This window comes from Bombina bombina, chromosome 5, assembly GCF_027579735.1.
Source record: "Bombina bombina isolate aBomBom1 chromosome 5, aBomBom1.pri, whole genome shotgun sequence".
In the NCBI taxonomy this organism is placed as follows: Eukaryota; Metazoa; Chordata; class Amphibia; order Anura; family Bombinatoridae; genus Bombina; species Bombina bombina.
Window position 1 is genome coordinate 345,454,617 of NC_069503.1, and position 15,075 is coordinate 345,469,691.

General features: G+C 38.2%; 1 protein-coding gene across 3 annotated transcripts in view; it reads right to left on the reverse strand.

Annotated features, from left to right (window-relative positions):
- The window catches only part of HYCC1 (hyccin PI4KA lipid kinase complex subunit 1), a 436,523-nt gene that overhangs the window by 139,490 nt on the left and 281,958 nt on the right, over positions 1-15,075 (reverse strand). For all 3 annotated transcript variants that reach the window (XM_053714139.1, XM_053714141.1, XM_053714140.1), the window contains exon 7: positions 5,264-5,359. In XM_053714139.1, coding sequence (XP_053570114.1) covers positions 5,264-5,359 — 96 coding nt within the window. The remainder of the gene's footprint in view (positions 1-5,263; positions 5,360-15,075) is intronic.

Below are 15,075 nucleotides of genomic sequence, written 5' to 3' on the forward strand. Positions count from 1 at the left end.
GTGTTTTTCCCCCTAATAAAAAAAAACTTCATTAAAAACCAAATAAAAAAAAGAAAATTTATGCTTACCTGATAAATGTATTTATTTTTTGACACGATGAGTCCACGGATCATCTTAATTACTATTGGGATATTCACCTCCTGGTCAGCAGGAGGCGGCAAAGAGCACCACAGCAAAAGCTGTTAAATATCACCTCCCCTCACTCCCACCCCAGTCATTTTCTTTGCCTACATTAGTGCTAATAAGTGGTAAAGTTAGGTGTTAGTTAAGATTCTTCAATCAAGGGTTTATTATTTTTAAAGTGGTACAAGATTGTGCTGCTCTGTCCTAGGGTGGCTTTAGAGCAATGGGAACTTGTGGGACATAATTCTCACTGCGCCTCCTATATATTGATGCTGCCCTAACCCTGAAAACCTGAGGGATATTTACTCAGGAATTTCCTTTCTTTCACAGGCCCATGTGAGGGAGAGGACCTCTCATACCTGGTGAACTGCCTTGCTGTCAGGCAGATATATGAGGTAAGTGCTACTTTATTATTTCTGGTATATCAGAGACACTCAGAAAGAAGGGAGCACTTCATTACACAATAAAAAGGGCTCAGTTAAAAGAGGGACACTGTAAACTCTCATAGACTGGAGAGAACTTGGACAGCATTAGGATGCAGGGACTGGGGCTAGGAGAATAGTATTTATTATGGCTCTGGTTGGCGGATCTTTGCTGAGTTGCGCGCTATTTCATTGCGCCTCAGTGTGGAGATATAGTCAGCTCAGAAATTTTCAAGCTCTGCCTATAAACGCATGATTCTTTGTTAAGCATGCGTTTCTAGGACCGGAAAGCAACTGCATTGTTCTCCTGCTGAGTCCGGATAGTTTTCCAGGAAGTGAGAAAAAGAGCTCCGGTTTTAGCGAGTCAGGTAGGCACCTCAGCAAAGCTGCTGAGGTGCAGAGGTGTCATTGTTTTTTTCTGGTCTATTTAGTGCGTTTTACAATCTCCAGTAAAAAAGGTAAATTTTAAAATTTAAAGGGCCAGTAACGTTTTTACACTTAAAATTTTTTATTAGAAAATTAAGGTTTTTATTTGATAATTGTACTATTGTGAATCAGAATGGACCAAGGGGCATTGCTAAACGTCACTTGTTCCTTGTGTTTTGATGCCAATGTGAAACCACCAATCCCTTTCTGTTCCTCATGTATTGAGAGGACTTTAAATTACAGGGATAAACTTTTTTCTGAGCCAACTTTTTCTAAAGCGGTTGTTGTCCAGGAGTCTAATGACGAGGTTCAATATATGCCGCAACTTTCTCCTCGTGTGTCCCAAATTGTACCGCCCTCTCATGCAGCGCCCTGCGCTTCTTCTCTAGCTCCCGCGGGAGTCACTTCAAAAGACATCGCTTCTCTCATATCTTCTGCAGTTTCAGATTCGTTGTCTGCTTTCCCAATGTTACAGGGTAAGCGTAAGAGGAAAATCAGACATTCAGCAAGCGAGGTTTCTGATGCAGTTGTTACCATTTCAGATATCCCCTCACAGAAGCCTGAGGAGGATAATGTAGTAGCATCTGAAGGTAAAATTTCAGATTCTGACAGTGTAATTCCTCTTGCTGATACTGAAATTGTATCTTTCAGGTTTAAGTTAGAGCACCTCCGTCTGTTACTTAAGGAGGTTTTAGCTACATTGGACGACAGCGAATCCACAGTCGTTGTTAATCCTAAGAAATCCAGTAAGCAGAACAAATATTTTGAGATACACTCCTCAATAGATGTTTTTCCGGTACCAGACCGAGCTTCTGAGATCATTGCTAAGGAGTGGGAGAGACCGGGTATACCTTTTTCCCCATCTCCTATATTTAAAAAAGATTTTTCCCATAGCCGACTCAATTAAAGAGGCTTGGCAAACAGAAATAATTCAGTAGGCGGAGTCAAACAGTTGTCGTCTGTCGGCAATCCACATCCCAGGGGTGGACAACTGGGAGGTGGATTTCCTGAGCAGACAGACCTTTCAATCGGGGGAGTGGGAACTCTATCCGTAAGTGTTTTCCAAACTGATTCTAAAATGGGGTCAACCGGAACTGGATCTCATGGCGTCTCGGCAGAATGCAAAACTTCCGAGATATGGGTCGAGGTCCAGGGACCCTCAGGCTGTGCTGATAGATGCCCTGGCGGTACCTTGGACCTTCAGTCTAGCATACCTATTTCCTCCATTTGCTCTTCTTCCTCGGGTCATTGCTCCAATGAAGCAGGAGAGGGCGTCAGTGATCCTCATTGCACTGGCCTGGTCTCACAGGATTTGGTATGCAGATCTGGTGGACATGTCATCTCTTCCACCATGGAGGCTTCTGTTGAGGAAGGACCTTCTACTTCAAGGGCTCTTCCGTCATACAAATCTAGTTTCTCTGAAGCTGACTGCTTGGAGATTGAAAGCTTAATTTTATCCAAGCAGGGCTTTTCAGAATCGGTCATAGAGACCATGATTCAGGCTCGTAAACCTGTAACTAGAAGGATTTATTACAAAATATGGCGTAAATATCTCTATTGGTGTGAATCCAAGGGCTACTATTGGAGTAGAATTAGGATTCCTAGAATTTTGTCTTTTCTCCAAGAAGGTTTGGAGAAAGGATTATCGGTAAGTTCCCTAAAGGGTCAAATATCTGCCTTGTCCATTTTGCTACATAAACGTCTGGCGAATGTACCAGACGTGCAATCTTTTTGTCAGGCCTTAGTCAGAATTAGGCCTGTATTTAAACTAGCTACTCCTCCTTGGAGTCTTAATTTAGTTCTTAATGTTCTTCAAAGGGCTCTATTTGAGCCAATGCATTCCTTAGATATTAAGTTGTTATCTTGGAAAGTTGTATTTCTTGTTGCTATTTCTTCTGCTCACAGAGTGTCAGAGCTCTCGGCATTGCAGTATGAGTCTCCTTACCTGATTTTTCATTCAGATAAAGTAGTCTTACGTACTAAATTAGGTTGTTTCTGATCGGAACATTAATCAGGAGATTGTTGTTCCTTCCTTGTATCCTAATCCTTCCTCTCAGAAGGAACGGCTTCTGCACAATCTGGACATGGTTCGTGCCTTAAACTTTTACCTGCAGACGACTAAGGATTTTCGTCAGTCTTCTGCTTTGCTTGTTTCTCAGGAAAGCGTAAGGGGCAGAAAGCTATGGCTACTTCTCTTTCTTTTTGGCTGAAGAGTATAATACGTTTTGCATATGAGACCACTGGACAGCAACCTCCAGAGAGAGTTACGGTTCATTCCACGAGGGCACGTTGCTTCCTTATGGGCATTCAAGAACGAAGCTTCTGTCGAACAGATTTGCAAGGCTGCAACTTGGTCCTCTCTTCACACTTTTTCAAAATTCTAACAAATTTGACACTTTTGCCTCGGCTGAGGCTGCTTTTGGGAGAAAGGTTCTTCAAGCAGTGGTGCCTTCTGTTTAGGTTCCCTGTCTTGTCCCTCACTTATCATCTATGTACTCTAGCTTGGGTATTGATTCCCAATAGTAATTAAGATGATCCGTGGACTCATCGTGTCATTAAAAAGAAAAGAAAATTTATGCTTACCTGATAAATGTATTTCTTTTGTCACACGATGAGTCCACGGCCCGCCCTGTTCTGAAGACAGGTTGATGGTTATTATAAACTTCAGACACCTCTGCACCTTGTTGCGTCCTTTCTCTCCTATACTTCGGTCAAATGACTGGGGTGGGAGTGAGGGGAGGTGATATTTAACATATTTTGCTGTGGTGCTCCTTTGCCGCTTCCTGCTGACCAGGAGGTGAATATCCCAATAGTAATTAAGATGATCCGTGGACTCATCATGTCATTAAAAAAAATAACTACAACGCAGTGTAGTAAGCAATCACCAAGGATGATCTGTGAACAAATTAATTAGTTAAAATATCAGTCTAAAACTCTAACTTAATCTTGTTCTCAAAAAATTATTTTAACACATTTAAAATGATGCACTTTCATAGGGATCACAGAAAATGTTCGAGTTTAAGGTCCCTTTACTATTGATGGGAAGTTACTACAGTTATAAATCCCCATATCCAGCATTACAACATGCAAACTTTTTCATTAATATTTCTGTAAAACTAAAATGATTAAACAGTAAGACTGCCTGTATCTTTGGTTTGGTTTTTGGGTTTTAAAATGCAAATGTTAGTCTATATTTATTTAAAACAACAACAACTGTTACCGTTCTGATTATAGTACTGTACAATATTTCTGATGGTACAATGTATACAGTATTAAGAGGGATATGACACTACCTTTAGGTTTAATGCATATGCTGTATTATGATATATAAATAGTGCCAAAATATTATAATAACATAAGATATAAAAGGTTTTGTACCTGTATTTAATTGAGTAATAAATGGTTTCTTTAAAAAAGGTCTTTTTTGGCGGTGCTTTTTCTACAACTTCAACTTTTGAACACTAAATAATTTTATATTACAGAACAATACCTTATAAAATGTATAAATTGGATAAATGGAATACTGTCTTTCCATTTGCCTTCAAGGAAGACTAAGACCACACTTAGTCACTCTCATTCCAACCAAATATTAAAGGAACACTAAAGTCAAAATTAACTTTTCATAATGCAGATAGAGAGCCTGCAATTGCAATATGCACACTTTCTGAGCCACCAGCTCCTACTGAGCATGTGCAAGAATTCAAAGTATATGCTGTATGCATTTTGTGATTGTCTGATGGCTGTAACGATACAGAAGGAAGAAAAAATTAACTAACTTTGAAACCTGTTAGAAAAAGAAATCTACTACTCCTTTTAAATCCAGACTAAATGCTTTTGCATTGTCTTTTTATTATGCATTTGTTGATTATGAAATTCTTTAAATCAAGAAAATCCATAAATATTGAGTAACTTCAAGCCCATTAAGTTCCTACTAAGATTACTTACAAAGTCCATTTCACAACCCTGCAAAATAAATATTAGATCACATACATAGCATCCAAAGAATACCAGATTAATCCTAAATGTCAACACATATTATTATTATCGGTTATTTGTAGAGCGCCAACAGATTCTGCACATACCAATGTTAAAACCATCTCATCTCATACATACTGTAGATATATAAAAAAAAAAAAATAGGCGTGAACCTGATAATGATAGTTGTACTTTTAACCTGCAAATAGAACTGGTAGTGAAGAAAAAAAATAACACCTTAATTACAATTATTTAGGTGTAGTATGTTTGGCTAAAAATAACTTACATGTTCATAATGTCTGAAACAGGACACTTACCTTGAGCTCATCTGACATAAGGAGCGCAGAGAAACTGGAGGCATATAGTTCAAAGCAGAGTTATAGCAAAGCAAGAGGAACGACAATACTGCAAACCTGGGAAGAACACACAAAACATAACCTTATCAATAGTGGAATACAGACAAATATTGTAGAAATGGTAAACTACAGAATGAATGAGTGTATATGCACAATAAATAAATAAATAAATATACATATATACATACACATATATAAATATACATACCCATATACATACACACACACAGCATTTTGACTACAAAACAAAAGTTTCTGTTTATAAAATGATTGCATTTTATGTATCCATGTTACTGTAGGGGTTAAGTGATCAGTATACAAAAATATTGTTCTATCATCCCTATGAAAATTAAACAAACAGAAAATGCACATATTCACAAATGACCAACTCACACAGCAGGTGGATAGGGTTAAATTTTCACAGGCATAAAAACATTATGCAATGACGACTTTACATATTCAGCATATACATGACCCTAAAAGCGTATTGTGCATTTGCCTGCAATATTTACATGGACAATAACAAAGCATTCCCCTTCTCTTGTGGTTGGCTTAGTGGTACATAAAACCAAACAAAATTAATACAGTTGTGCTCAAAAGTTTGCATACCCTGGCGGAAATCGTGAAATTTTGGCATTGATTTTGAAAATATGACTAATCATGCCAAAAAACTTTCTTATTTAAGGATAGTGATCATATGAAGCCATTTATTATCAGTTGTTTGGCTACTTTTTAAATCACAATAACAGAAATCACCCTAATGGCCTTGATCAAAAGTTTACATACCCTTGAATGTTAGGCCTTGTTACAGACATACAAGGTGACACACACAGGTTAAAATAGCAATTAAAGGTTAATTTCCCACATCTGTGGCTTTTTAAATTGCAATTAGTGTCTGTGTATAAATAGTCAATGAGTTTGTTAGCTCTCACATGGATGCATTGAGCAGGCTAGATACTGAGCCATGGGGAGCAGAAAAGAACTGTCAAAAAGACCTGCGTAACAAGGTAATGGAACTTCATAAAGATGGAAAAAGATATAAAAAGATATCCAAAGAAACTAGCCGCAACGGGGCAACAGATTAAAAAACAAACACTTTATTGAAAAATATTAAAATCTGCACCAAGGAGGGAGCATCCCTTATGCGTTTCGTGCCACAACAGGGCGCTTAGTCATAGGTAAAGCACAAATATTAAAACTTCAGATTTAAAGACAGTCCTTTACAATCAAATTATAAATGATGTCATTCTTAAAGATAAATGAACATAATGCCTGTATTACACAGCATATGCAAACTGTCTAAATCTTGTAACAGATATAAAAAACAGAAAAAACTGCTATTAGCAACAATGTAGCGCTAGATATTTATTGAATAATTACAACTCAATGATATGATACATTTTCATCTACAGTTCAAATTATTGTATAATTACATCACTAACAGACATACAAAGCTGGTAACTATGTGAATACATACACCATGTTTGTTTGATTGATTCTCAACATTTAACTTGTAAAGCTCATGCTAATTCTAGCAAAGATTACTAGTGGGTATACTACATTATGACTTTTGTGAATATTTACCAAATAATATCATTAACCACATAAGGATTCAATTATAGGTATTATAAAACAATGTTAGCCCAAAGTACTCAGTCCACATAATAGGACATGTCCCATTCCTAATTCATACCTTTTGGGACCTTCAATTTTAATATATAGATTCAAAATAATATTTTTTTTATTTAGTATCTTATATTTGTCACCACCTCTTGCTGGAGTCTTAACTACATCAATGACCTCAAGTTTTTGAACTTTGGGGTATTCATAAAATGGAAAACAGCTGAGTTTGTGGTAAAACATTTTTTACATCTCTAAGATGTTCTCTAGTACATGACTTTAGGGATCTGATCGACTGACTCACATATTAAGCTCCACACACTTTACAATCCTAACGATAAACAATGAATTCAGTTAAAGATAAAAAGTAATCTGAAAAGATTATCGGGTTACATTACTTTGGAGAGTATTGGTAAATTCCACAACTTCACATGTTAAACAATTGGTCAAATAAGACCTGTAATTACCAATACCTGAGAGCCAATTTGATTTATTACCCACATTAGGACATATTTGACTAGGAGATAATTTTGAGCCTAGCATTGGAGGTTTACTAGCCACAAATTTGCATTTGTCAACAACTGGACCCAACACAATATCTCCCTTCAAAATACCCAAGTGTTTTCTGAGTATTTTACAGATCCTTTTTAAGTGCAATAAATATTCAGTAGAACATACAATAGTAACATGGGAGAAAGCCTCTCTCTTAGATTTAATACGATTTTTGACTGTTCCTAATTCTTCATTTCATCAAACTGTTTCTAAAGATGTAATATCATACCCCCTCATGCTAAGTCTGCCTATTAAATCTCTTCCTTCCTGTATATAACTTTGTTGATTACTAGCATTACGTCGCAATCTCATAAATTGACTTTTAGGTATTGGTCTTATTCAATTGTTAGGGTGACAACAGTTGGCATGCTACCTACCGTCTCTTTGTTATAGGCACTGGATAAAATACTACCGATTGCAAATCTCATTGTAAATCTTAAAAGTTAACCATTTCTTTACTTGATTCTCCTGTGAACCTGAGGTTAACATCATTACAATTAATATTGTAATGATGTTAAGTAAAAAAAAAAGTTAAAAAAGGAGAATCAAATCATCTATATATCTCATGTATAATAAAATGCTCCAGCCAAACTGATTGTCCAAATTATAGATGTGATGGAACTCCCACCACCGCCCCACAAATAAATTTGCATATGAGGGGGCAAACTTGGCCCCCATTGCCGTACCCCTGCGTTGTATATAATATTCAGAGTTAAACAGAGAATAGTCGTGGGTAAGTAGGAAACCCACCACATCTAATACAAATTGTCTTATTTCCTCAGGGTAAGTAGTGTCTCTTTTCAGAAATAAATCAATAGCAAAGCAACACTTCTGATGAGGGATGCATAAATAAAAAAAACAGCATTAACTGTAATCCATGTGTATCCTTCTTTCCAAGCAAAGCTTTTTAAGGTACACAGTAAATGACTGGAATCCCTCACATAACTGTACAGACCTTGTACTATGGGTTGTAAGATGCTATCCACCCATTCCGATAGTGGCTCTAAAACAGATCCAATGCCGGAAATGACAGGTCTACCAGGGGGTTTAAGAAGACTTATGTGTCTTAGAGAGGTAATGAAAAATCTGTGATTTTTACAGAATGTATCAAATCTCTACTTTGTTCCAAAGACATTATACCCAATGCTACTGCATCGTTAAGGATTTGGGTTAATTTGTGTGTGAATGCACATGTAGGGTCACGCAAGAGTTTTTGATAGGTCATAGTGTCTTGCAACTGTTGCTGGGCCTCGGCAATATAATCAGATTTATTGAGGACAACAACATTGCCACCCTTATCTGAATTTCTGAAGACAGTGTTGCTGCTTGCTGACAGATCTTTTAATGTGGTACTTTACAATTTTGTTAAATTGTCCCTAAATCTCTCTATTGCTATCAGTATCTAATGCTAAGATGTCTTCTGCCTTCTTGTGAAATGAGGCAATACAATTATACCTAAAATGAGTGGGATAAAAATAAGAATTTTTTTTTCTAGGGTTTGGAACCTTTTTTGGACCTTCATAGATCTCGCCTAAGCCCCTCATTGCTTCTACTGAACACAAATCATTAAAATCAAACATAGTATTCCAATCTGTTTATAAAAAAAGATATCCAAAGCCATAAAAATGCCAGTCCAGTACTGTTCAGTCACTTATTAAGAAATAGAAAATTCAGGGATTTCTTGATACCAAACCAAGGTCAGGTAGACCAAGAAAGATTTCAGCCACAACTGCCAGAAGAATTGTTCGGGATACAAAGAAAAAACCACAGGTATTCTCAGGAGAAATACAGGCTGCTCTGGAAAAAGACAGTATGGTTGTTTCAAGGAGCACAAAATTACGATAATTAAACAAAAATGAGCTACATGGTCCAAGTTGCCATAAAGAAGCCTTTACTGCGCCAATGCCACAAAAAAGCCTTATTTCAATATGCCAGACAACACCTTGACACGCCTCACAGCTTCTGGCACACTGCAATTTAGAGCGAAGAGACCAAAATAGAGCTCACAACCATGAGCGCTATATTTGGAAAGGGGTCAACAAGGCCTATAGCGAAAAGAATACCATCCCCACTGTGAAGCATGGTGGTGACTCACTGATGTTTTAGGGGTGTGTGAGCTCTAAAGGCACTTGGAATAATGTGAATATTGATGGCAAGATTAATGCAGCATGTCATCAGAAAATACTGGCAGATTATTTGCATTCTTCTGCACGAAAGATGCGCATGACACTCTCTTGGACTTTCCAGAATGATAATGACCCTAAGCACAAAGCCAAGTTGACCCTCCAGTTGTTACAACAGAAAAAAGTGAAGGTTCTGGAATGGTCATCACAGTCTCCTGACCTTAATATCATCCAGCAACTCTGGGGAGATCTCAAACGTGAAGTTCATGCTATATGATCAAAGACTTTGCATGACTTGGAGGCATTTTACCAAGACGAATGGGCAGCAAGAATTCGGGGCCTCAGACAACTATTACAAAAGACTGCAATGTTGTCATTGATGCTAAAGGGGGCAATACACAGTATTAAGAACTAAGGGTATGCAGACTTTTGAAAAGGGGCCATTTCATTTTTTATTTCATTTGTTGTCATGTTTTGTTTTATGATTGTGCCATTCTGTTATGACCTACAGTTGAAGATGAATCCCATAAGAAATAAAAGAAATGTGTTTTGGCTGCTCACTCATGTTTTCTTTAAAAATGGTACATATATTACCAATTCTCCAAGGGTATGCAAACTTTTGATCACAACTGTAGGTAAAAGAGTATGCAACAAATCTGAAACTGTTGTCAGTTAATTTCTTGTTTTGGTGCAAACATTGTTCTTGTTCCATGCTCCCTAGACAAGCTTGCCTGAGCTCACGAGTCATCACATATGGGAATTCCCATCCTGGAAGCAAAAGACACATCAGCACACCAGAGCTTTAAATTCCTTACTCCCCATGATCCTCAGTCATACATATAGCTAAGTAGATAAAGGAAAACAGAAAAGCAGGAAAGAAATGAGGACAAAAGTGCAAAACAAATACTGTCGATACCTGAACAAAAAAAGGCGAGGGTGAAGAGACTGGTGACAAAAAAAGTCAGCCTCCCAATTGATCCCACCCAGATTGTGGGTTGCAGAAATCATGCAACTCATGTTCCCTTATTGCCAAGGAACTGCTAATTACCTCCTTGATTATTATTATTGATATAAGCCACTGACTGGAATCGCAGAAGAGTGTCTTGTCTTAGGTAGGACCAACTCTAGACAGGTCTGAAGATTACACAGAATTCTAGAAAATATATGGGTAACATTGCCTCTTGATGAGACCAAGCTCCCTGCACTCAGAGACCCCCAGACTTCAACCAAACCTATTAGTCTAACATCTGTGGAAATTACTACCCATACTTGTTGAAGAAAGGAGGCTCCCTGAACCAAGGAATGCCACCAAGTTAGGGACTATCTTGTCCTGTGCTCTAATGGTATTGCCTGAGACAGATCCTCATGGTCCCCAATCCATTGATGCAGCATCTGCAATTGGAGGGCCTGAAGATGAAATCTGTCAAATGGAACTGCATCTGAGGCAGTTACCATGAGACCAACAGAAGGGATACGATTCTACTGCAGAAGGGTACAGGGACCTTCAGACACTAAAGGAAGTGTAAACCGTTTCCACCTTTCAGGATTTTTTTCAATATTTTGAGATCCAAAACAGGCTGAAAAAGTACCCTCTTTCTATGGTACTATAAAAAGATATGAATAGAACCCCTGATTTCATTCTGAGGTTAGACCTAAAGCAAATCACTCCCATTAATTCCAGATCTCTTACACAAGTCAAAAAAAGTTTGGACCTTTAAAGGATCTCAAGGCACTCAAGAAAGAGAGAATCTTCCCTGAGGAGGCCTTGAGCAATATCTTATTCAGTACCTCTGGGAAATTATTTGCAATATGCAGGGATCCTGAACAGATCTTTACAAAGCCTCACAAAGGAGACTGGTCTGGCATGGAGGCTGCACCTTCATTTGGTCATGGAGTAGAGGGGGTGGCATTCTTGAACCGTTTGTTCTTGGAATAATAAGGGTTATACTTCCAATATGATTTGGGGTAGCCAGAACCCTGGGCAGAAAGGGAAGTTTTTTGGAGCCTTAGATTAGGGATTGGAGGATCATGTGAAGGAGGGGAATGCGTTGGGGTATCTTTTCCCTCAGACTCTCATCATCTGATGAAAGAAAATCAAATTCTGCAACCTGCAATTTTTTATATATATACACATACACACACACACAGTGGATATAAAAAGTCTACACACCCCTGTTAAAATGTCAGGTTTCTGTGATGTAAAAAAATGAGACAAAGATAAATAATTTCAGAACTTTTTCCACTTTTAATGTGACCTATAAACTGTACAACTCAATTGAAAAACAAACTGAAATATTTTAGTTAAAGGGAAATACAAAAAAAAACTAAAATAATGTGGTTGCATAAGTGTGAACACCCTTTTATAACTGGGGATGTAGCCGTGTTCAGAATTAAGCAATAACATTCAATAGCACACGTGAGGCTAGCTAAAAAAAAGGTTCCAGAAGGCCAGATTTTGATCTGTACTCTTATTCTCATCGTTGTTTGTTTAATTGAACTTTGTCATTGCTAGTACATGGTATTAATTGTGTTTTCTTTTAGGAAAAACCTCAATAAAAGTATTTAAAAAAAAAAAAGTGCAGAATTCTTAAAATGACTAACTAAAAGTTTAGTTCGGGTCTACGGCAAAAATGGAGGTCATTAACACAGGTGGATCATTCTCTTAAGGAGACACGAAGCACCTCTTGCTTTGTGTAATTTTATATATATATATATATATATATATACAGTGGCGGCTGGTGACTTTTGAAGATGGGGGAGCACTAGCCCCGCCCCTCAGATGGCTCCGCCCACTTTAGTGTGTGTGTGTGTGTGTATATATACATACATAGACACACACATAGCCCCCCCACACACACACAGCCCCCCCCACACACACAGCCCCCCCCCACACACACACAGCCCCCCCCCCCACACACACACACAGCCCCCCCCCCACACACACACACAGCCCCCCCACACACACACAGCCCCCCCCACACACACACAGCCCCCCCAAAACACACACAGAGAGAGAAGGGACTGGAAAGCACATTGTATTTAGTATAAAGTTACTAGCAGACCATCACAAATGTGATTTTCCATACACCTTAAGTACATGAGATTGTAAATACAAGGCAGATCTAGAAATGCTTTAAAACAAACCAAAAAAAAACAGAACATTGCTGGCTATTATAGTGTGTTTTACATTTTACTAACAGAAAACAATTTTTTCACTTTCAGAGTTTTACGTGCATAAATACAATTGTTTGAATTTCAATACACAAACACCAGCATCTAATATTTATTTGAATATGATTAGTAAAATCTGGAGACTATAAATAAAAAAGGTCTTGTGATCAACTGACCCTTATTTAAATTGCTAGAGCATCAGAACACTGAAATCCTGCAGTTTCTGAAGGGTTAAAGGAAAGAAGATTGGATTTAGCAAGGAGTTATCCCGGCCAGCACTTGGCTGGCTTTCAGGTGTCTGACCTCTCATTCTGTGCATTCAATTTACGATCGAGCCGAGCCCGAGCACACACACATAATTAAAGTTATGCACTGTCTGGCAATTACAAGCAGGCAGAGACTGGATAAGAAGAGGAATGCGGGGAGGGGAATTTAAAAAAAAAACAACTGCACGCAGGTTCCTTCAGTGCCGATTACTTAACTTTACTGCATTCAGAACTAAACAACCCCAGGCAGGCTGGATTGCTAAAGTGCCTGCCACGGTAACGGTTATGTTAATTTACCTACTACCTTCATAGCTTCACAGCTGACTCACGGTCCCGGACAGAGCACTCTCTGCTCATACCTCCAGCCCTCCACAGAGTCCACACTACTGCACATTTGAGCACACCTGCCCCGCCCCCCAGAAAAGTTCCCGGGTCCAAAAAAAACCTTTTTTTTTAAAATATAAAATAATATGCCTTCGCCTTGCCTTGCGAAAATTTAAAAAAAAGCCTTACTGACTAGTTGGTCTTGACAGGTGACTCGTAGGTAGTTGGCTGCGTGTGTGCGGGTGATGCGCAGCGTAGGGAGGATAGGTCAAGGCAGGGGGTGAGGGACGACACACTGGAGACACAAGGAGAGACAATCTATCAGACTCAGTGGACCGGACTCTTTTGATGCTGGGGAGGAGCCGGTGATGCAGGGATACCTGCAGCCAATCAGAGCGCAGCTGAACTTGGCTCCTTGAAGTTGTCCCTCCCCACTCGCACACTTCAGCTTGTGCGAACAGGGATCTGAATGAAAGCAGTTTAAGCCTGGCCCACATGCCTGCAGTGAAATAGACTTCACTGACAGGCAGGATATAGGGCTCTATCGCACGTGCGATTGCCTTAAAGAGACACACCAGAAACCAAAATTTTTTTACTGTAATAAAAAAAAAGCATCAGATTTTTTTTTTTGGGGGTTAGAAATAAAATATAATTTTTCTAATAGGGGGCTATTGGAAAAATTATATTTTATTCAGCAAAATTTTTTTTTTTTCCTCTGCATCTGACAGGGGGGCACGTGCTCATGTGCACAAATGGAGGAGCCTCCACTGTATATATATATATATATATATATATATATATATATATATATATATATATATATATATATATGTAGATAGAGAGCACTCTCACTTTCCAAACTTGATGCCAGGGTGCCAGCAGATGAATATGCACAGTAAAGGAAGGCACTCACTGGTCTTTTTCTTCAAAATAACTTTAATAATTGTGACGTTTCGGGGACACACTCCCCTTCCTCAGACAAAGACTTTGTCTGAGGAAGGGGAGTGTGTCCCCGAAACGTCACAATTATTAAAGTTATTTTGAAGAAAAAGACCAGTGAGTGCCTTCCTTTACTGTGTATATATATATATATATATATATATATATATATATATACACATATATATATACACACATATACATACACACACACACACAGTGGATATAAAAAGTCTATACACCCCTGTTAAAATGTCAGGTTTCTGTGATGTAAAAAAATGAGACAAAGATAAATCATTTCAGAACTTTTTCCACCTTTAATGTGACCTATAAACTGTACAACTCAATTGGAAAACAAGCTGAAATCTTTTAGGTGGAGGGAAGAAAACAAAAAAAACTAAAATAATGTGGTTGCATAAGTGTGCACTGGGGATGTAGCTGTGTTCAGAATTAAGCAATCACATTCAAAATCATGTTAAATAGGAGTCAGCATACACCTGTCATTTAAAGGGACAGTCTAGACCCAATACTTATTCTTTATCACTTATTGTTACATACCAGACAAGCATCTTGCAATGGCCTCCACATCTATAAGCTTGTAAGAAGTACATGAAACTTTTAAATAATCATCGTTTGTTAGCAACTGAAAATAGCCGGCAATCAAGATTGGGCTAGCATAATGGCCTTTTATGCTTCAATCCTGACCGTGATCTCAGAGCTGTGGTTAACCGTTTTCCGAAACAAAACAGTCTCACAAAACACATCAAAAATACATTAC